The following is a 23,639-nucleotide window of genomic DNA, read 5'->3' on the forward strand; positions in this document are numbered from 1 at the left end:
GTTTTTTCTCTCACTCTGCAACATCCCACAGATAAGGAAGAGCATCAGAGAAGATTCTTCAGACTCGCAACTCACATGTGCAGCATTGAAAAGTATTTAATGAGGAAGCAGTGGTTAATGAGAGCCAGTGTGGTATAGTGGTTAGAGAGTTGGCCTAGACTTGGAAGATGTCACTAGAAGCTCCATCTGACGAGCGTTTTATTGCATGCTCGTCACTGGGCGCCCACAGAGTTTGCTCAGGTCCCTCACATGACGTCCTTCCACCCCTTCGGGCCTTCCTTGCGCAACAACAAAAAAACCCTCTTTAAGTCTGATGTTTTTTGCTGCTCTCTCCTGCTGTGTGCAGGAGAAGCAGCGCCATAAGAACAGCAGACTCAATGCTAGTTGTGTACTTCCTCTTCTTGGAAGAGGAAGGAATGTGAGGAAGGAAAACAAAGGCCGGAGAAGCGAGGGTAAGGGAGCAGGTTAACTCCTGGTGTGATGGAGCTTTAAGTGACTTTGGGCCAGTCACTGACTCTCAACCTAACCTACCTCAAAGGGCTGTTGTAAGCATAAAATAGAAAGAATGAGGACTACATAAGGCAGCCTGGGTTCCTCGCAAGCGTAAAAAAGCAGGGTATAAATGTAATTAATTAATTAATATTATTATTATTAAGAGGGGAGAATGGGTGAAGTGTAAAATTGCAAGAAGGAGCAATCTATACTTGCTTTCCTGGGAGTAAGCCCCATTGAACTTACTTCGGAGTAAACAGGCATAGAATTGTGCCGTTAAAAGTTTTTAACTGACCCCCAAACTTGCGTTTAACGCCAAACCTGATTACGATTGCAGAATTTAATCGATCAATGAATCCTTATAAAAACTGCCAAGCACCATCTTAGCAAGGAGTTCTCGCTCACACAGGAGAAACGCCTCCTCTGCTCCACCCACTACAATACAGATGGACATGATCTAAAACCAAGGCAACGATGCTTCTTGCTTTAAAAATAGGGTGGTGGTGGGTTTTACCCATGCACAAATGTGACACATTGATTAAAAACTCATGTGACGACTCGACTGTCTTTCCTTTCCAAGAACTGCAACACTCAATGAAATATATATATATATATATATATATATATATATATATATATATATATATATATATATATATTAATTAAAAAACTTCAGCAGGGCTGTTGTGATCACGAGAGAGAGAGAGAGAGAGAGAGAGAGAGAGAGAAGGGGGCGTGTCCACAAAACACAACCTGAATGGTAGTGTAGCTGCTGGGGAAAAGGGGGGGGGGCGGCCTCCGACTGGGCCTGGCCACCGCTTCCCTCCTCCTCCTCCGAGGCGGCGCCAGAAGCGCACCGGGCAGTTGCAACAGCAGTAGCAACGCGCTCGCTACCGAGACGCAGCCAGAGTTGCGGCAGGCGCTGTCTTCGAAAGGAGCGGATCTAAGGCGCCTCGCCAGCCAGCCAGCCCGCCAGCAGCCAGCCAGCCCGCGGAGTAGCAACCAGGGCGAAGATCTGAGGTCGGGACCCTCCACCGCCCCATGGGCGCGCCTCGGAGTTCGTGCGCTTTCGCTAGCCTCCTCTGTTGCCTGCTCTCCGGTAAGTCCGTGGCTCCAGCCATCCACCGACCGCCCTGGGGGTGGGGAGGGATCGAGATCGCTCCCCCCCCCACAGCCCCGTCTGCACTGCAAGTCTCCTTCGGCCTCTCCCCACCCCCCTTCCCCCCAGTTGTCTCAGATCTTAGTTGCGCGCTCCGGGCTGGACCCTCTTTCGCCTCCCCCGGCGCCAGCCCTGGCTCTCGTGCCTCGGCGTCTCTCTCCCGAAACCGTTCCGTTCCCGGAGTTCACCTGTGCCACCTCTACGCTGCCTCGCCCCTTTCTCCTCCCCAGACTTTGCGCGCCCCTCTGCACTCGAACTCGATCTCCCCTCATTCCCCTCCACCCCCGGCAAACCTCCCCCCCCCTTAATTGTGGATAAAGTTTCTTCCTCCCTCCCAAGATGGCGAGGCCAGCCAAGAGAACCTGTTTCTCTGGCTGGCCGCCCTGGGAAAGGCGGGGTGAGGGCGGAGAGAAAGCGGACGCCTCTTAACACTTTCTCACCTGGCCCGGCTGGGCTGGGCTGGACGGCCCAGGGCAGGGCATCAGGGTGGGGGTACCGCTTCCCATGGGATCTGCTAGCTCCACCCCTCTCAGCCTCCCTTTCTCTGTGATCCTTCCCTTTCCCCCTCCCCCGCAGGAATCTGGAGAATTTTAGGAGAGGTGGGGGAGCCTAGGACCAATCCATCTTCGTCTGGACTCATCCCCCAGGCTCCAGCGCCCTGGTTTTAAACTGCAGTACCTGGGATTAAGTAACCCCAGTCCGACCGAGTTGGGACGGAATCCCCCTGCACTTGGAATCTGGCATGATCTTCATTGATCTAGCCTTGTAACTTATTTTCTGTGCTCCGAAAGGCTGGAATCCTTCCTGGCTTTCTAGTCGAGAGATCTGCCTGGGTTCCTTAAACACAAATTCCGTTACCTGTAGTTACCTGTAGATTTCACTGCTGTAAGAAACAGTTGCTTGGATTCTATCCCACCCCAGCGAAACCATCACGTACGCCTGGCAGAGTCTTCTTGCGCCTGCTGCACCATTTCTCCCCCCCCACACACACACACACCTACCGGCTCTGCTGCTTATTATTTTGTATCCAGCAGTGATGTCTGGAAGGATTCACCGTGCGCGCCTGCTGTTCTTGGTGTGTGATTAAAGGCTGTGTTCGTGCGCCAGGGCTCTCGACAGAGTTGTTGCTAGGGGAGGGTCCCTGCCCACCTCTGTAGCCTGGCTCTTGTCAGCATCTTCACTAAGGAACGGAAGGCTGCGTTAGAAACGTCGGGATTGTGGTGCCTGGGTCGCACGTATGATCCATCCTCTTCACTCGGAACCCTTGTTTCTCTAACAGCCGCCATTGAGACTCTGCCAAGAAGCTTGAGAGCAGGGCAGAATGATAGGTTTTGCCCCCCCAGCTCCTGTTATTTGTCTCCAGGGTCTGGTAATTGGAGGCATATTGCTTCTGAAAGCATAGATCCCATCCTTACCTGTCGTGGTTTAATAACAGCCACTTTCAAGACCAGAGTCCCTTGAGAAGGGACCAGAGCTTATCGATAGAGCACATGCTTTGATTGCGGAATCTCAGGTTCAGTCTACATCATCTCCAGTTTTTTTTTGTTTTTAAAAAAGAGAATTTATGATGGGAAAGACCTTTACCTGAGACCCTGGAGAGCAACTGTCAATCAGAGTGCCCATTACAGGGCCAGGTGGACAAATAGTCCTCACCTGGGATATAGCAGCTTCCAACGTTCCATCTGTTTTTCAAACCCTCTTCCTTTGGGGAACGTTTCTGCGATGACGTATTGGCCGTGGAACACTTGAGCCTCTACCGTGGAACCCCCTGAGCGCTGTAGAGAATTCTGGGGCTATTTTTTCCCCCTCAGGTTTAGCAATTAGTTCATGATGGCAGGATACAGCCCATTGGCATAGGAGTGTGCAGCACATTTCATGAGGGGGTGCACCCAGAGAAATTTATTTATTTATTTTTAAAGGCGAGCATTTATTGAATTCTCAATCGTAAAGGAAATTACTTTTATTCATTTATTTATTTATTAAACATTGTAGACACTGATGCCATACTCCGCGTTCAGCTTGCCTGACCATGGGAGAGGCGTGGGGGGGGGGTTGAGATGAAGAGGCACTCCTCAAGCCACAGAATTGGCAGGGCTCTGTGGTGACACTGGCCAGAGGAGGGGCTTATGAAGCGATATTAGCCTTTGGGGGGGGGCTCCTCCTGGCCTCTTTGAAATGCAGCTCCCAGCAGAGCGATTCCTTTTTGCTCCAGCTTCTGGGAGCAATGGCGTGCTGTTTGGGGCGGCAGAGAATCTGGAGGTCCATTTCCGCTGCATGTGGATCCCTACTCAATGACCCCCTCAATTCGGCACTTATTGCTTGAGACACTAGGGTGTGCCTGGGCACACCAGGCACACCCCTTGTGCACACCTATGCCCATTGGTCCGCCTTGTTACCCCGGAATATGCCCGGTGCTTCCCCATATTTCAGGGGGAAATGGGTAGTGCAGAAGAGTACAGGTTGTCATCCAGGAAACTGTGTCCGCTATGACTCATCTATTCATTGAGAAACCATGGGTGTGTGTGTGTTTTCCCTAAAACGCAGTTTGAAAACCGCAATGATTTACTTCAGCGGCAGTTTTTAGGAGCTGACACCAAATGTTTAGGACCTGGCACAGCTGAACAAATAGCCCAAATTCCCTATGTGCCTGGGTAACCGAGATATTTTTTCTCATAATTCTCTGGCTAAGCTGTTGAGGTCTGGGTACTTTTACTGCTCACGGGGCGCACACTTGCAAGGATATTCAAGCAGATGAAACTGGAGGAGTGCTGTTGTTAGGCTGCTATGCAGATGCCTGTTTTGAACCTCTGATTTTTCAGGAGACCAGGGCCTTAGCTAGAAGAGGGGTTATCCTAGACTGACACCCGGGATTGCCCCTGTGCATCCAGATGATGCACAGGGGATCCCGGGCTCAGGCAGGGATCAACCCTCCCTTGCCCCAGGATAATGGGTACCACCTTTGGCCCGATTTTTCCCGCAGTCTTGGGCATAGCCAGGGGAAGCCGCGCACAGGAGCCCAGGAGCGCTGCGCCCATTGGAGGCAAGGTGGGGGGAGTGGGGGCAGGGTGGGGGGAGCGGGGAGTATGATTTTTTTTTAAAAAAAATTACTTACCCAAGTGTTCGTGCGCATCCGGTCCCTTTAAAAAAAATTTAAAACGGCGGACGCGACGGGTCTTTCCTTTAGCCAGTCGCGCCTCGTGTGTAGACGAGGGCGAGATCCCACGATACTTGCATCGCCCTCGTCAGGCACGGATTTTAAGGTAGGTCTAGCTAAGGCCTGAGTCTTTCATCCTTCCTGATTGTGGGTTATGCCTTGAATCTGTTTGTTCCTCGAAAATGTAAGTTTGTATTTGTAGCATTTCCACACTATTTCAGTTATCCCCGTGTACACTATAGGGTAGGAGCGAGTGGGGAATCTTTTTTTCAAACCATGGACAAAATTAAATTTCAGAGGAGCTCAGGGGTGGAGTGGGGGGGTACACATTTAAGTGATGGGTAGAGCGAATGGCAAAAGGCGGAGGGTCAAAATACCAACATATTGTAGTTTAAAGCTTTTCTTGCCAGTAACTAAGCCTTAGGAGAGGATTTTAAGCTTTTAGAATGGCGGAAAAGTGCACAGAAACTAAGAAACCACAGAACAGTCAGTGGTAAAGTTGGGAAAAGTGTAGAAAAGGGCAACTAAAATGATTAAGAGGCTGGAGCATTTCCTGTACGAGGGAAGGTTACATCAGCTGGGATTGTTTAGTTTGGAGAAGAGGAGGCTGAGGGGGGACATGATAGAGGTGTACAAAATTATGCATGGTGTGGAGAATGTGGCTCGGGAGACATTTTTCTCCCTCTCTCAAAATACTAGAACCCGGGGTCATCCCATGAAGCTGATTTGTGGGAGATTCAGGACAAATAAAAAGAAGGACTTCTTCACACAGCACAGAGTTAAATTATGGAACTCACTACCACAAGATGTAGTGATGGCCACCAAATTAGATGGCTTCAAAAGGGGGTTGGATAAATTCCTGGAGGCGAAGGCCATCCGTGGCTACTAGCCCTGAGGGTTGTGTGCTATCTCCTGTATTGGAGGCAGTAAGCCTGTGTGCACCAGCTGCTGGGGAACATGGGTGGGAGGGTGATGTTATACCATGTCCTGCTTGTTCATCCCTGGCCGATGGCTGGTTGGCCACTGTGAACAGAGTGCTGGACTAGATGGACCCTTGGTCTGATCCAGTATGGCACTTCTGATGTTCTTATGTTGTGGGGGCGGGGGAGTGGGGGGAGGAGACAAGGGCCAAATCTTCTAGCAAAGCTGGAGGACTGGATTGGGACCCCGTGCTTTAAATTCCCCCATCCAGGTTATAGGAATTGCCTTGGGGTGGACTGATTTAAATCCCAAAGAAAAAGCCCCAATTTGAAATAAGTGATTTAAATAAACTGTTCATGTTGTTATGTTCATTTTGGTTTACATTCCAATGTTATATAATTTTAAGGGACACATAATAGAACTGTGGTGGGGTTTTTTTTAAAAATCTGATTTATAATTTTAAAACCTGACTTCTTAAAATCAATTAATGGCCATGCTGACTGGGGAACGCTGGGAGTTCTAGGACTTCTTTCTGTCTAAACTGACATAGGATCGTGCTATGTGGGGTTTGAATCTGTGCTTCCCCAGTCTAAGCTGAACAGTCATAACCACACCAGCTCTCATGGGCTCTTCCTCTCAACTCAGCTGGGTTGCTTTGTGGTGTTAGAGCAGTTATTTTTGAGAGAAACCATTTCCTTCTGAAATGCATGGGCACTGTGAATTGAGTAGTTAGTACTTACGTGGGGGTCTAACCACAGACTGGCACATTAACATGTGAACGCCTTCTCACGTTCCTGGTGGCGTTGCAGACTTAGGGCTCATTTACACCAAGCAGGATATTCCACTATGAAAGTGGTATGAAAGCGGTATATAAAAGGCAGGAGCCACACCACTGCTTTATACTGATATTGCACTACAGGATCTACACTACTGCTTTATAGTGGTAATGAAGTGCACTGACAACGGGTGGGGCCCATGACACATCTTCACCAAGCAAGGATATAACACTATGAAAGTGGTATGAAAGCGGTATGTGGTAGGTGTCAATGGGCCCCAACAGTTGTCAGTGCACTTCAATACCACTATAAAGCAGTCGTGTGTCTCCTGCCTTTTATATACCACTTTCATACCACTTTCATAGTGGAATATCTGCTTGGTGTAGATGAGCGCTTAGATCAGTGGTTCTCAACCTTCCTAATGCCGTGACCCTTTAATACAGTTCCTCATGTTGTGGTGACCCCCAACCATAAAATTATTTTCGTTCTTCTCTACACGATCCATTGTCATGGGATGGTTTGCTAATGAAAATAATACATAACAATAGCTTTAATAATACAAAAGATGATACATGACATAGTTCAGTCAATACAGTTTCCTAAGACCATCGGAAATATGTATTTTCCGATGGTCTTAGGCGACCCCTGTGAAAGGGTCATTCGACCCCCAAAGGGGTCCCGACCCACAGGTTGAGAACCGCTGGCTTAGATGGATCTGGTTCTGTATTCTCACCATTAGGTTGAGTCCTGCGTTTCTGACAGGAAGCAACAATTCTCCTCTAAAGAGAAATATAACTTGATACAGTTGGAGACTACCTGTTGGTATTCGGTAATTACATTATTATTGCAGGACATTTGGTACACGCCTTTCCTTTTTGCTGAGGTAATTCTGAGGTAATTGCCTTCCCTTCAGAAGGGAAAGCGGTCTGGCCTGGATCCCTTGAAACACAGCCTGTTGACGCTTGCAAGTCAGGGCCTAGGAATGCGCAGAAGGTTTGCGGAACGCCCTGGAGATTGCGCTCTTCCTCATGTGGAGGAAAAACTGGCGTTTTTTTTGTTTTAAGTTGGGGAACTACAATGTAGTTCCAGCTGATGCTGCCCATAAATAACAACCTTCACCTCACCTGCCCAACCCCTTAAGAAAACATTTACCTTTGGATGCACCCTCCTGCACCACAACCTGTCATAAATAGGGAGTGACGTACTTGAAAGTCGTGGTTATTTACTTTTATTTATTTATTTTAAACCTTTCACGCCAAGTTGCATTGCACCAAACTGTGACGGTAGCTCTGTATACTAGGGCCCTTTCTACACCTAAGGATTATTCCAGGAAAATGGAGGGGTCGTCCCTGCCTGCTTCCGGGATCCCATGTGACATTTGGATGCACAGGGATGATCCCGGGGGGGGGGGGGGGGAAGGCAGGTGTAGAAATGGCCTAGCTCTTTTCTACCCTTCTATACCTTCTCTGGGCTAATCTACACCTGCAACCCTTTGGGGAGTGGGGAAGGATGATTGCAGGGTTTCCAGCTTCCAATATGGTCCGTCAGGGGCCACACATCAGTGAGTTCCCCTGGAAGTAAAGGAGAGCCATCCTGAGCGAAGGGCTGTTGTTTTTTACTACTCCTAACGCTTGTGCAAAAGCAGAGGTGTGCTCCTGCACTAAGCTGTGATTTTTTTTTTAAAAAAAAAAAGCCACACTTGGCGCTGGAAGATGCTGAGACCCCTCTGAAACATGAAAATGCTCTCACCCCTCATACCCCAGGGCTCGCCACGCTGATCCCCGCTATTCGCAAGGAACAGCTATGACAGGAGGGGGGCGCACCGCCCATGGACCTCAGGATTGTCCCAAGAGACAGGAAACCCCAGGAAAAACAGGCACCGATATCTCGGGGAAACGGAATGGTCATCCCTGGATCACCGCAGGAGTAGGTGAAGGTCATGTAGTGCAGTAAGGACAAACTCAATACTATCCTGGGATAAATGGCAAGTGTAGATTAGGCCTCTGACTCATGCGCGCATGTTCTCTCTGCCATATACCTGTATCGCCCAGTAAGTGCTCAGTGCAGTTGCCCTGGGTTGCCAACCCTCTGAATCTGCTTCAGTTTCTTCTAGTTTGTGGACCTGCTCAAGAAGTGAATCGGAGGTTGGAGCAAGAACAAGCTGGCTGGCTTTTTTCTCTTCTCCCCTACTCTGGGCTTATCTACACCAAGCAGATATTCCACTATGAAAGTGGTATGAAAGCGGTATATAAAAGATAGGAGCCACACGACTGCTTTATAGTGGTATTGAAGTGCACTGACAACTGTTGGAATCCATGACACATACCATATACTGCTTTCATACCACTTTCATAGTGTTACATCCTGCTTGGTATAGATGTGTCAATGGTCCCCAACAGTTGTCAGTGCACTTCAGTACCACTATAAAGCAGTAGTGTGGCTCCTGCCTTTTATATACCGCTTTCATAGAGGAATATCCTGCTTGGTGTAGATAAACCCTCTGCCTTCCGCATTACTTTGGAGCAATGTCTGGTCATTGTGAAAATAAGCAAGCTTTTAAGTCAAGCAAAGTTGGTTTCAATTTTTTTTCCTGCTTGAGAGTTTGACTTCACTTGTATATCTATATGGTTACGTGCCCTGTACGGCTTGTGACAAGATTATATAGAGAATATGTTCTAACGGGGTGGGCCTTCCTTATGCCAGAGCGATGCAAGAACCGGTTTTTGTCCCAAGGTTTGACTTAATGGTTTACATCTCTTGCTCTTGGAAGGGAAAATGGTGGGAGCTTGGCTTGTTGATGAGGTTAAAACTGTCCTCTTCTTTCAGGCATTTCTCAGAATATAATGAGTCTTTTTGATCAAGTCTTGCATTGTCTCTGGCTGATCATTTTAATTGTTTTAGATACATGGTGTTGTGTGTGCTATCTGTTTTATGTCCTCATGTGAATGTTTTTTTATATAATGGCTTTTAATTTTTGTGAGCCGCCCAGAGAGCTTTGGCTATGGGTCAGTTTAGAAAAATATAATAAATGAAATGAACAGGTGTCTGAAAGTGGAACAGTTTCCTCTGCTTCCAAGGATCAAACCAGTACTGACTTTGGGAAACTAGGTAGGGTTTGTGGCTGAGAAATACGCAGAGTTGAGGTGCAGGACTAGCAGGTGAAGTAAACAGGGCGGAAGGCCATCTTACGGCGTTATCTTTTTCTCTACACAGCAACTTCTGGCTAAAAGAAACTTAGTTTCTGCTTCTCACGGTGGAGGAAATTGTTTTGTGTGAAATGGCCCCGAAACCGTACTTGTGGCAAGATGGCCGAGGCAGTGTCAAATAGCTTCTGACGGTTGCCCAAGAAGTTGATTCAGGGCAGCCTGAGGCCTGGGAACAAGTTGGAGCCTGAGTGGGAGTCTCAAAGGCCCTGGGGTTTCCTTGGCAACCGGAAGCGACTAAGAGCAAAGCCTCTTCTTGTTTGGATTGGGAGAACTAGGCCCGAGGGTCAGGATAGGGCTTGAAACTCTGGTTCTTGTTTGCCTTGTCTCTGCGAATGGTGAGGCTGACTCCAAGAAATGTGAAATATTTTCCAGGTAGTAAGAGTAGCAACCTGCTTTAACTAGGGTGACCCTATGAAAAGGAGGACAGGGCTCCTGTATCTTTAACAGTTGCATAGAAAAGGGAATTTCAGCAGGTGTCATTTGTATAGATGGAGAACCTGGTGAAATTCCCTCTTCATCACCACAGTTAAAGGTGCAGGAGCTATACTAGAGTGACCAGATTTAAAAGAGGGCAGGGCACCTGCAGCTTTAACTGGTGTGATGGAGAGGACATTTTACCAGGTTCTTCATATATACAAATGACACCTGCTGAAATTCCCTTTTCAGTACAACTGTTAAAGATACAGGAGCCCTGTCCTCCTTTTCATAGGGTCACCCTACTTTAACTAGAACATAAGAACATAAGAAGAGCTGTGCTGTATCAGACCAAGGGCCCATCTAGTCCAGCACTCTGTTCACACAGGGGCCAACCAGCCATCGGCCAGGGACCAACAAGGCAGGACATGGTGCAACAGCACCCTCCCACCCATGTTCCCCAGCAACTTCCTGCTTTTTCAGGCTGTTTGCTAGTCAGAATTTTGTCCTCTTGATGATATACCAGAAGAAGAAGGTATAAAGCTAAAGGGTAGGGACAATACTGTATTAATTGTGCAAGCTGTTTCCCCATACTTTCCGTAAGGTTACAGGGGATTTCTCCCTCTCTCTTACAAAACAGAAAAGTTGGTTTCATTCTGAGGGAGGGAAGACTCTGGAACCTCTCTTTAAAAAGAAAAATCTTTCTGTCACAAGGCAAAGATACTCTGCCTTTACTCAAAAGTACGTTGACCTCAAGTCCTTTTATCCCCCAAAGAATTTCTGCTAAGCAGAGGAATGCATTCTGTGCATGCTCAGAAGTGCCACAAGTTATAATAACAAAGGCTTGTTGATTAATCAAGGTGCAAATAAGGAGGGGACAGGCTCAAAATAATGACTCTTTCCACTAAGGCCTCTATGTTTTAAATTTTTATATATCTGTTTTTAATGTTCATTGTTTTTAACTTTTGTAAACCGCCCAGAGACCTTCAACTATGGGGCGGTATATAAATGTAATAAAGTAAATAAATAAATATGTTGGCTATCACATTCCAAACCGTTAATGTTGACCTGAAAATGCTTTTGGAGGCTAATTGTGCGGGGGTGAACTTTGTCTTCCTGGTATGTTCTGTTCTGTTCCTGGTGTACCTACTCTGAATTTGGAAGGAGGATACAAAGTTACAATAACTGATAGTATGTCAAGTTTTCAAGGCTGCAGCAAACAATTTATGTGGGAGGGGGACCGTAAGAACTACTCCAGTATCAGAGGCAGTAAGCCTATAAGCCCCAGTTGCGGGGTAACATGGGCTTTAGGGTGCTTTTGCAACCATGTCCTGCTTAGAGAGCTTCGGCTATTGGGCGGTATAAAAATGTAATAAATAAATAAATAAAAATAAAATATGGGTTCCTGGTTGACAGCTGGCTGGCCACTGTGTGAACAGAATGCTGGACTAGACGGACCTTTGGTGTAATCCAACAGGCTCTTCTGATGTTCTTATGTCACCCCATATATATGAAGAGCATTTTTGTAGAACTATTTCTATAGTATTTTCAAGAGCCCGTCTAATCCCAGGAGCCTACTAAACAATATGACAAGCTGTTAAAATGTGAAACCAAATTAGTGAGAAATACTTATTCCAGGAGCTTTGGCAGCTGGCTGGCTTTTATGTGTAGTGAAAACTACAATATTGTGGGTACATACTGCATTGTTTTAGAGCATTACAAATGTGCATATATCACATGTAGGTGTAAATCATATGCCAGTTACCTGATTAGTGTATCAAAGTTACTCATAACGGGTTTTTCTCTCCACACTTCCTCAAGCAATAAAAATGGTAATGGCAATGTTTTTCAGGGTTACTTTTCAGGCAAGTAAGACAGTGAGTTTGCAATTTCCATTTACTTAAAAATCTACATAACAAGCAGGTAGAACACAAGCAGAGCTTGTTTTAAAATGTCTTCAGTCCTTCTCCAAAGCAAGAGCATGCTCTTGCACCGCCCCGAGGCTGTTATTTTCCAACCAGGTGCAAAGCTGCAAAGTGGTGTTTTCCCCCCAACACCACTATTATTTATTTATTTATTTATTTATTACATTTTTTTATACCACCCAATAGCCGAAGCTCTCTGGGCGGGTCACAAAAATTCACTAACCAGGGTGGCATGGCTTCTGGTGCCTTGGAGTAGGCATCAGGAATATAAGGCAGGCAGGCAAGCACCTTCTGCACCTGAGCTATACAGAAGTTTCATAGAATCATAGACAAGTAGAGTTGGAAGGGGCCTCTAAGGCCATCGAGTCCAACCCCCTGTTCAATGCAGGAATCCACCTTAAAGCATCCCTGACAGATGGTTGTCCAACTGCCTCTTGAATGCCTCCAGTGTGGAAGAGCCCACAACCTCCCTAGGTAACTGGTTCCATTGTCGTACTGCTCTAACAGTCAGGAAGTTTTTCCTGATGTCCAACCAGAATCTGTCTTCCTGTCACTTAAGCCCCTTATTCCATGTCCTGCACTCTGGGAGGATCGAGAAGAGATCCTGGCCCTCCTCTGTATGACAACCTTTCAAGCATTTGAAGAGTACTATCATGTCTCCCCTTAAAAGTTTAGAGAGTAGCTCATCTCTTCACTTTGTGCAATAGATTAGTATGTCCCTTGACTCTGTCTTTTGGGGCCCAAGGGCACATTTGACATAAGTTGGGCACCACCACAAATTGCTGTGGGAATGATGGCCAATTGCAAAGTGATTGAGAGCAGGCCCTTCGCTGGATTCTGGCTGTTTTTGCTTTCCTATCTCTCGATTCTGAGTTTCCTTGCCTCCCCTCTCGGGATTTTCTCTGTTTCCCTCTGACTTCTCTCTTGGGATTTCCCTCGCCTTGGATTCCCTTGAGCCCTTCCTCTCCACTACCACATCTTTACCAGGGAATTCCCCCTTTCTGCTGCTGACTCCAGAATTTCCTGCCTCCAGAATTTCCTACCTCCGCACTTGGTACTCCTCCCCACCACTGCTTGGGATTTTCTCCCCCAAGGTCAAACCCAAGACATTTTGCTGCCTGAGGCAAAGAACAAGATGCTGCCCTCTCCCATTCCACGTACAAAGCTGACTGAACTGTTTCTTCAACACTGCCAATGGCCTCACTGCCACCTCCCACTACCAGCTTCCTGAAGTAGCCTCTTCATTCTGCTAATAGTAGGGCCGGCCCTACCTCCCCTCCTTGCTTCTGCCACCCGTTTCCATGCTCACCTCAGCATCCATAACGAAGCAGGATGAAGGGGCCACAGAAGTCTCCTGATCTGCAAATTTCTTGTTTCCTTGGGCATGTCTACGCCATGCCTATATCCTGGGATTGTCCCGGGATCATCCCTGTGCATCCAAATGACACACACGGCATCCCGGGAGCAGGCAGGGACGATCCCTCCATTTGCCTGGGGTAATCTTTAGGTGTAGGAAGGGCCCTTGTTAGCACTGCTGGCATGGAGGTAAGAGGCAGAAGTGGAGAAAGAGGAGGAAATCCCAAACAGGGATTAAGGAAGGTGGATTGGGGCAGAGTGGAGCATAAGGTACTCTGGTGGGCACGCTTGGGGGACTTGATGGGTGCTAGTACACCCACAGGAGCCGCCTTGCTGACCCCTGAACTAGAGTGTTGAATTTGAATGAGGAAGACCCAGATCCAAATTACTACATGGCCATGAACCTCACTTGTAAAAACCACAAACTTTTCAGCCTTTTTTTTTTAAAAAAAAATTTAAGACACAAAATAAACATCTTACAAAAAAGAACAACAACACAACATACTACATACATTTTGAATAAATGTTGAATACATATATATTGAGTAAATATTATCTATAACCTATCCTATCATACAATGTAACCATTCTTAACATATAAGTGCACCCCCCACCTCGGGATCTATTCCTGCTTCCAAAATCTCATGCTTTCTTCCGCTGGCGGTTTCCCACTTCCCTTAGAGAACACAAATATTAGGAACTGTTTCCAAATTCCTTCAAACTCATTTATTTTGGTTATACCTTTCCTCCAGTTAATATTACAAGTCAATTTATCATTAATAGCTATATCCCAAACTTCTCTATACCATTCTTCAATAGAATATTCCCCCTGAATCTTCCAGTTCCTAGCTACCATCAATCGTGCTGCAGTCAGCAAACTCGATATCAATTCTTTAATTTCTTTTCCACATTTTAAATCTTCAAATAGTGACAGTAATGCAATTTTTGGTGTTTGTTCTATTTTCATTCCCACTATTTCTTCAATTTCAAAAAACACCATCTTCCATAATCTTTGTACATATTTGCATTCCCACCACAGGAAATTTCCTTCTGAAACCCTGCAGAATTGCTGCCAGTCAGTGTTGACAATATGCGTCTAGATGGACCAATGGATTGATTCAGTATCGGGCTTTGTTTGTTCTGGTTCTTTTCTGTAGGATTCAATGAGCTGTAAGAAGCTTGGAATTCTCTCCCTTGAAAACGTTCATGTGCTCAGTGTGTTGAGCTGGCGTTTGAACTTGAAATGTAGAATTATGTCCCAAATGTACGTGTCGAATGTTATTCCTGTACCACAATATTCTTAGATGCCACATTACTGACAGACACACAAAACACCTTAAGGGATTTAAATCAAAGGCATCACTTGGTTTGGACAATACAAAATGGATCCAATTCCATTCTTCCGCAGCAACGCCTGACATCTAGATCAAACAGACCAGTTCTTGATTGGTTTATTAATCTAACCCATATTGATGCTTTAGGGCAATGTAGAGAAGAAATATGTAAAATGAATGGTGCATCTTTTTAAAACTTATATGCCTTCTTAAGCAGCCTATAAATATTCAATATATGATGGATAAATTACTCTTTAAATTCCCTTATGGTCTGCAGTCTTCCCCACCGAACAGCAAATACTCTTGTTTTATGAGCTCATTCACAAACTCTCCTAGCCCCAAATCTGTCTGAATGTAATTTTTTCCTCCTTTCTCCCATCCCCCAACCTTCCTTCCTTTCTCCCTGCCCCCCCCTCTCTGTCTGCCCAAGAGCCAGAACTCATCATTAGCATGAGAAAAGCCGTCTGCAAGCCATGGCCCAGAGGAGGCAATTGCAGCAAATACAGGGTTAACCCTCTCCTCTCCCTGCTGAGTTGTGGTTTACCACTCTGGGCAAATCCCTCCAGGCGATTTGAGAGTTGAGGGGTTTGTGGTGTGTGTGTGTTTTAGAAGCCAAGAGCATCCAAGGGATGTTCCCTGCCTGCCCCGCTTTTGCCCAAGCCTCCATGTCTCTTGATCCTGGTTCTTCTTTTCACACAAACTCTGTTGGCTCATCCTTTTCTCCAAGAACGGTTGTATCCTGCTGGGAGACTTTCTTGTCTTTTTTTTTACCCTACTACGGCATTAAGTCTGAGCAGGCAAGGAGGTGACTGGTGTGTTGTGTGTGCACAAAATATAATGAGAGAGCTTTGTCTTTGGTATTTCTGTTGCTAGGCTGGAGTTTCGTGGCAGTTGCTGCTTTTGAGATAGAAGACTGAATTGTGAATGTTGAACTCCATCTCTCAGTGATTCCAAACTGTATAGGAAGCTGCCTGAAACCTGAATCAGACAATTCCTCCATGTAGCACAGTTTTGTTTATGCCAGAGTTCCCCAATCTAGTGCCCAGCTGTACTGGATGGGAAACATGGGAATTGCTATCCAACACATCCTGAGCCAGGGCTCACAGAGATGCAAGGCCAGCACCTTTTTTATTAGCAGGGAAGCTTGTGTCATCTGCTACCACACCCACCACCTGCCTAGACTTCCCTGTTCCCTGTAGTCCTCACAATAGCTGGGAGGGTAATGAATTTTCCCTATTGTAATGCAAAGTATTTTGGGGGGGTGGCTCGGTCTTCAATGGGCAATTAAGACCCATTAGCATTACAAAAAACATGCTCCTGGTGGGCATGAAAACTTCTAGAGCTTGCTTGTTGAGTGTACCTATGGGGACTCTAATGATGAGCATCTGTACTAAACTGCTACACTACTCTTTGGAGGGCACCAGGTTGAGAAGGCTAGTCTCTGTGGACCTCCAGACTTTCCCAGGCTTACATGGACATGCCAGGGATTGAACCTGAATCCTTAAGAACATCAGAAGAGCCCTGCTGGGTCAGACTGAGGGTCCATCTAGTCCAGCACTCTGTTCACACAGTGGCCAATCAGCTGTCGAGCAGGGATCCACAAGCAGGTCTTTGTGCAACAGCACCCTACCGCCCATGTTCCCCAACAACTAGTGTATTCAGGCATACTGCCTCTGATACTGGAGGTTGCACTTAGCCATCGATAGCCCTCTCCTCCAGGAATTTATCCAACCCCCTTTTAAAGCCACCCAAATTAAGCCACCCAAATTAGTGGCCATCACCACATCTTGTAGTAGTGAATTCCGTAGTTTAATCCTTGTGCATGCAAAGCAGAGCTACACCCTAGTGTTCTGGGGGAACCCTGGGGTTCACCCCTGTGAGAATCAGGCATGGCAGACAAGCATCCCCCGAAAGACTATTCGCTCAAGCTCCCAATCTTCCCTTAAAATGTGTCACCTTTGGGAATACTGAGTGTAATTTAAGGTGTATTCTTGTGTCACATGAAGCAGCAAACACTCAGATTCTACATCGTTAAAGATTTTACACCACTGTTCACTGTTTTAGATGTGAGACAAAGCATTGCACTAGTAATAACAGAACAGCATTATCTTTGGGTTCCAACATAATGGAACATAGAAAATTTCCTTTTACCCGATCAAACTATCTGTCCATATATAGCCCAGTATTGTCTGCTCTGTCAGCAGCAGCTCTGGTGTCTCAGGAAGAGTCTCTCTGTTACCTGATCCTTTTTTAAAAGATAAAGATGCCAGGGATTGAACCTAGGGCTTTCTGGTCTTCAATGCAAATTCTGTACTCTTACCACTGAGCAAGAGTGCCTGCCCAGTTTGGTGAGAGTCTGCTTCTATTTTGCACATTTTCAGATGTTGGAATTGAGTGCCTCAAGTCCTGGGAGGTCATGCCACATACACAAGATTGCACCCTTGTTTTAATTAATCTGGACAAACTGCCATTCCCGATTCCGACTTAAATTTTTCATGTCGGTTAAAAATCCCCTTTCTTATAATCTGTGCATCCGAAGGAGGGCTCATGCTTCCACCCTATCTCCTGCCCCAGCTGGAATCTATATCATTTTGCCCCTCCCCCTCGGCTATTGGGCGGTATAGAAATGCAATAAATAAATAAAGCTTTACTTCTTATACAAAGAGATTCCTGGGGCTGGCTTCACATGAGTGAGTGCTGGCTATTGTTGCAAGGTAGAATCTACATGCACAAGGGAATCCTCTTTTTATTCACATAGCCGTAATAAGCTGGGACTTTCAGAACTGGTTCCTCAGCCGAGTCCTGGCTCAGATTAAACTGGGTTACCTTGTTATTACGCTCCACCCAGTCTTTTGGGCAGGTGAGTTGTGTCAATTTTGTCCTGGGAGGCAGGCCCGCTGCTTCCGTCTCCCCATTGCTATGGCAACCGGGAACCGCACGTCGGCCTTTTCTTTCCCCACTTCTCTGTGAGGTAGACAGGCTTCTTTTACTAGCAACCATACAGGGGGTCCGAATAACCCCACGAGGCCTCAAGGTGCAGGCCCAGTTTCGCTGAAGGAAATTGGATGGAGCTGTGGTACTTCTGGAGATGAACACCCAGAACCTCTGTCAGCTTTGGAATTGTTTTTCTCCGTTTTAAGGCATTAATAGAGACTGGAGGAAGGTCCAAAAGCAACTTGGCACAAATTTGCTTAACTTTTTTTGCGCTGGACGGAGTGATCGTAAACTGTAGCAAGGTGGGTGCAGAGAATTTGTGGCTGAATCAGCAATTTCTGCAGACTGGAGCAGGAGCTACATTATCTTTAGAAAGGGTTATGAATGACACCAGGACGCCTTGTCTGTGGGATGGCTGTGGCAGGATCACAGCCTATGTGTATTTTTGGGAGAAAATGGGACCCATGTAGCCATTAAATGCACAGAAGTCATCTTCTGTTTTAGGTTCTATCCACTCTTGAACAAGTCCTGTGTATTGAAAAATGCCTGCGGGCGGCTTATTCAGCAGGCTTTTTACTTGCTAGGAATGGAACTGCAATGCTTTCACTTCCCAATTTCTTCAATGTAATGTATTTTTGTCCCTTCTGTGTGAAAAGCTACCTGTTGTACAAGTAATGGGACTTAGATCTTGCAGCTCAATCTCTGGTTTAGATCACAGAAACAGTGGACGAGGCAGTGAACTGGACTGTACCACTTCAGACTGTAGGTGTGTCTGGGGTTTGTGGGGGTAGCGGTATTTGTTAGATACAAATACCAGGGGGAAATCAAAGGTAGCATTTTCTCTCTCTTTGTCATTTAGTCTTCTATGCATAAGTAATTACACGTAGAAGTGAATTCAAGCAATTGCTTCCCCCTTCTCCCCCCTATCTGTTTGAAGTGGTACAGTCCAGGTATAAATCTACCATCTTATCAGTTCATGTGAACTAGGCCTTGGTCAAAGGGCACCTTTTAGCTTGCTCCTCAAACAAATGTAGCTGAATGATAAGTTAAAACCGGCTGTGATCTAGGCTGACTGGCGGTGTTACCTTGCACGGAGTATAAGCCGCCATAGCAAGAGATGTGTGGAGTTACTCCTTTCCTCCCCCCAATAAAGCTGGGTGTTTGCAGGGAGGAAGCCATGCAATGCTACAAGTTCTATCTGGTGCAAATGACCACTGCTCCATCTGCAGCCGCTGTAGTAGTTTGCCTGGTGTGTATGTGAGTGTGACTGTGTGTGTGTGTCCTTTGCTGTTCTCCAGTTGAATCAGGCCTGCCGGCATCTCTCCCGCTCTCTTTCTGTTCAAACAGTCTTTAATGAAACATGTGCTGTTTCTGCTCCAGGGGCCTCCCCCCTCCCCTCAACTCATCACTGATTTGCTTTTCCATAAACCAAGCTTAATCCCAGCTCGCCATCCATCGCTTTGTCTCCTCTGCCGATAACATTCCTCAGCCAGCGGTTTCGTGTCTGTCCCTCCCCCATTCTTTCTGATGGGCTCCGAGACACGAAACTTAGCAGGGGGAGCAGAGACGCCAGTGATCAAATCTGACGAGGAACAGGGGGCTTGTAGTTGGCAGAGTTGTTTTGAGACCTCTGTCTGAGTCTGCCCCCTACTTTAGGAAGCAGTGGAGGCTTGGGGGCCTGGTGTAAAGTCTAAAACGCAGGGATGGGGTGAGGGTTACTTTGAGCTACCACAGTGACTTAGCACATGCCAATAGCAAACACTTTGTAGCAAGAACAAAGAACACCATAAAAAGTCTGAACTGGCCCTTAGTGGGAAAGAATTATGTCCCTTGTCAGATGTTACTGATCTTTAAGGCGGAGGGGGTGGGGGAAGAATGCATGTTTGCAGTTGGCAAGGGATGAAAAGCCAGCGACACTGTCCCACACCATTGAGACAGGCAAAGAGTGCTTTAACCCTCTCTTTTCCAATGTCCGCAGTGATGGATCCTCTCTTTATGTGCTTTGGTTGAACATTGCTCTCTGTGTGCAAGCAAATGAGTATGCACAAAGCAAGTGCATAAAGGGGAGGTTTGTTTGACGGAGCCCGGATTGCAGTTGACACCGGAGTGGGAGGGTCTGCTTGCATGGGAGAAAGTAGTTAAAGTTGCGACAAAGGGGGCTGGGATTGGAAATTTTGTTGGGGGCAAACTGAGAAGCCCCTGTGGGTGGATTGAGCCACTGTCTCCACTTCTGAACCTCCTTGACCATTTTGTGCAATGTCCTATTTTTTTTTAATACCGATCATCTTTTCTATGCGTGTGAAGATTCTTGTGTGTTCCCGTATGCCAGGATCTGTGATGTTGATCCCTAATCCAACACTGACAAGGAGAAAACTATCTGTCTTGAGATTCTATCCATTCCTGGAACCTAAACCCCCCACCCCAGTCCCATCGTTTGGAAATCACTTGGTTAGTAGTCTTATTATCCTTTTACATTCAGTTAAGATGCTCAACAAAGATTTACAAGTGGACTTCTCGCCCCAGTTGTTCCAAATAATGTTTATGTAGCCAGGGAGTCCTCTCCAAACAAAGGACATGTTGGTGACAGGTAGCAAAAATACCTGCATTGGAAATTCAGTTTAGCTGGGTTCCTGTCCTACCAAGAACTTCGCTGAAGCGATAGTCCAGGGGGGAATCCACGCGTCGTACTCAGGGTGCTTCCATGCGGCCCCAGTGCACCCCGAAAACGATCGTGTAGCTTGCCTGTAAAAGAGACGAGGAAGAGGCGTCCTTGCCGGCGCCACCCACCTCCCTCCTCGCCAGGCGAGGAGGGAGGTGGGTGGCGGCAAGGACGCCTCTTCCTCGTCTCTTTTACAGGCAAGCTACACGATCGTTTTCGGGGTGCACTGGGGCCGCATGGAAGCGCCCTGAGTACGACGTGTGGATTTCCCCCAGCCCCCAACGCCTGGGCATTAAAAAAATAGAGGGTCTTGTATTGGGAGTTTTTGTATGCAGAAGGTGGAGAAGCTGTTGCTTTGGTGTCTTTTGGCCGTAGTTTTGTTTGTCCTACAACTTTTGAGGCATCTCTTTATGCTGGGTTGGAGGGAGGGAGAGCTGGCCAGGAAGAGCAAGAAACAAAGGGCAGGGAAGGCGCTTGCTTCTTGATAGTGAGCTGAAAAGATGAACTGTGAAGCGCTGTCTCTGCTTGTCGAAATCTCCCCATGGACTCTGCATTGCCTTGGGCCCAGTGGAACTAGGAGAAGAGTAATCTCTATGGACGTGGATGAGCTAAGCGCTCTTCCTGCTCTGCGTGCGCACACACTTCCCCTCATGTCCCTGTGCTGAGCTAATGCTCATTTCTCTTGGAGACTCAGGCCATAGCTAGATCTAAGGTTTATCCCTGGATCGTCCAGGGGTCAAACCTGTTCATCTAGGTGACACACAGGGGATCCAGTGCTCAGGCAGGGGCGAACCCTGGATGATTCCAGAATAAACCTTAGGTCTAGCTGTGGCCCCAGTTGGGTCCCGTATTGGTGACTAGTGAACGGATCCTGGTGCAAGAAAACACACCTGGTGTCAATAGTGAGGGTGGGAATGAATGGGCATGGTCCCATGCAGCGTGCTGGTGGCATAACATCAGCCTGTTCACAGGGGGGGGGGGGTACATTGAACAAGTGTATATATTTTGCTCTGCAACCCACCCAGAAATTATTTGTTGAAGTGCAGCCCAATCCAGACATGAAAATAATCATTGTGATCAGAATCAACCTCGTTCGAAGCCATATGGGAGAGATTCATTGAACAACAGTGTATGCCTGTTTCAGCTCTGAGTATATGGACATTGTAACAACAAATGAAGGAATACAGCACATTTATGATTTAGGGTTTGTTTGTTTTTTGTATCTTTCTCTTTTTCTTTTCTTCTCCTTTTTTCTTTTTAACTTTCCCTTTTCTACTTTGATTAAGCCTCTTTCCCCTAGAAGTCGTATCAATCAACTTTAATTTATTTTTCTTTGTACATTATACATATACATATAACCGTTGGTTTAATTGTTAGGGGATTGTTTGTATTCATTCCTTTTTTTTGGTATCACTTTAAATAAAATAAATGTTAAAATAATGATAATAAATGTAAATAATCACTGTGGTTGCAGATGCACCCTTTGGCTGAGCAGGTGGAGCGTGAGGTAGGCCGTACAGCCTACTTTGTTCTCCTCTCTTCGTGCATTTAGTGTATCCTGCTCATAGTTCATGCAGAAAGTTTGTGGTGGTTTGAGAGTATCGCTCTCCTTGTTAAATTTTTAAATGCTTCAAAAAAATATTTTGGACTGTGTTCTTGGGACACTGTCAAGGGTGCTTAGGCCTTCTTGAGAGACCTGCCACTTAAGCGGAAGAGTGTGGGATATGGCTGCATTTGCTAAGTGATGAAGAAAACATGCTCTTTTCATGCCCAGAGGTACTCTTTATATGGTTAAATTTATTTGCTAAAAACCATTGGTCATGACAAACATACAACCTAATCAGGCTGAAAGATGCATTTTAAGATAGATGATCCTCAGCATGTTGAACCCCATTTTGAATAATAAAATGTTGTGTATAAAATCGTATCACTGTAAAGAAGAGACATAGGGCATTGATGGAGTGGGTGATGCTAACTAAATAGGTGTGGTTAAAGGAAGGATGGGGCTACAGATATAAGAATAACAGAATCTGTACAAGATCCCATCCCTCCTTACATCGGCCTTGTAAGGAGCTTCAGGTATTGGGTGATATAAAAATACAAAAAATAAAAATAAATAAATAAACTCATAAAAATGACTGGCCTGCAAATAATAATAATAATAATAATAATAATAATAATAATAATAATAATAATAATAATTACTAGCCTACTAAGAGACTAGTCTGCATTTTAAAAAAAGATCTCCCAAGGAGTTTGGCAGAGAGGGATGAAGTGGTCCATGTCTCATCTGCCAGCCTATGCACTTGCTTGCCTGGAATTCCTGGTTGCCTGTGGCCACCAGGCAAGTTCTTTCAATGCAACCCTGCCTTAACGCTATTCCATATAAACATACCGGTTGTAATTACTACCATTGTCTTCCCGCAATGTTTGAGTTACCTGGATGAGGATGCAAAGGGAGCTGCCCTCCATTTGTAGCCCCCAACGTCTTCCCCCGTGTCTTGTGTTTCTAGAAACAGGCAGATGGGGTAGGGGGCAAGTCCATCTCCCAGCACAAACAAGACGGTTGCTATGTGTTTCATGATGGCACTGTGCCTGTGCAAAGATTGTAATAGACAGTTCAGCATTCTGGGGATATTCGGTTTCTAATCCTTCAGGCTATGAACATGGGCTAGAATAAAGGTAGCTACTGATTCATGGGTGGGCCGTCATGTGGGGAAATATGAGGGCTGGGACTATGCCCGTTGCAGGAAAACACAAGCAGGAAGGTAGGTAGAAATGCACTCATATCTGCTTGTGGGCTTCACATTAGCTCATCTGGTTGGCCGTTGTGGGAACTGAACACTGTGCTGAATAGGCTCAGCATGGCTCTTTTATATTGTTGGAATCCTACTCTTTTTTTTTTTTTTTGAAATGGACTGTTTCATACACCGCTCCCAAGTTACTCAACCTGGGCTCCTTTTTTCAGATTTTTTTTTTTAAACAACTATATATTTCCTTATTTGGTGACTTCTCACATTAATTGGTATTGATGTAGAGTTGCTCTCTCTAATAACAAACTACGGTGGGTGGGTGGTGTCAACAGGGTTGGGATCAAAATGGGACCACTTGATGGGGGGAGAAGGGAGATATTATCATGCTCACGGAAACCCCAAGATTTGCTAGAGTACAACAATTTAGAAAAAAATAAGGGAGCAGACCCCTACTCCAAAAGAGCCCAATTGTGCATGCTCAGTAGCTGTGGAATCTTGAGTATCGGGTAGAAAACAAAAGTGGAAAATTAGGGGAGAGGATTTGAATGCTTTGTTT

General features: G+C 46.1%; 1 protein-coding gene across 3 annotated transcripts in view; it reads left to right on the top strand.

Annotated features, from left to right (window-relative positions):
* The first annotated feature begins 1,384 nt into the window (after positions 1-1,384).
* The window catches only part of NECTIN2 (nectin cell adhesion molecule 2), a 98,133-nt gene continuing 75,878 nt past the window's right edge, over positions 1,385-23,639 (top strand). For 2 of the 3 annotated variants that reach the window (XM_063140022.1, XM_063140024.1), the window contains exon 1: positions 1,385-1,591. In XM_063140022.1, the coding sequence (XP_062996092.1) occupies positions 1,534-1,591 (58 nt within the window). In that variant the 5' untranslated portion in view covers positions 1,385-1,533. The remainder of the gene's footprint in view (positions 1,592-23,639) is intronic. The other variant, XM_063140023.1, reaches the window with a different exon arrangement.

The sequence above is a fragment of the Elgaria multicarinata genome, chromosome 13, assembly GCF_023053635.1.
Source record: "Elgaria multicarinata webbii isolate HBS135686 ecotype San Diego chromosome 13, rElgMul1.1.pri, whole genome shotgun sequence".
NCBI lineage: Eukaryota > Metazoa > Chordata > Lepidosauria > Squamata > Anguidae > Elgaria > Elgaria multicarinata.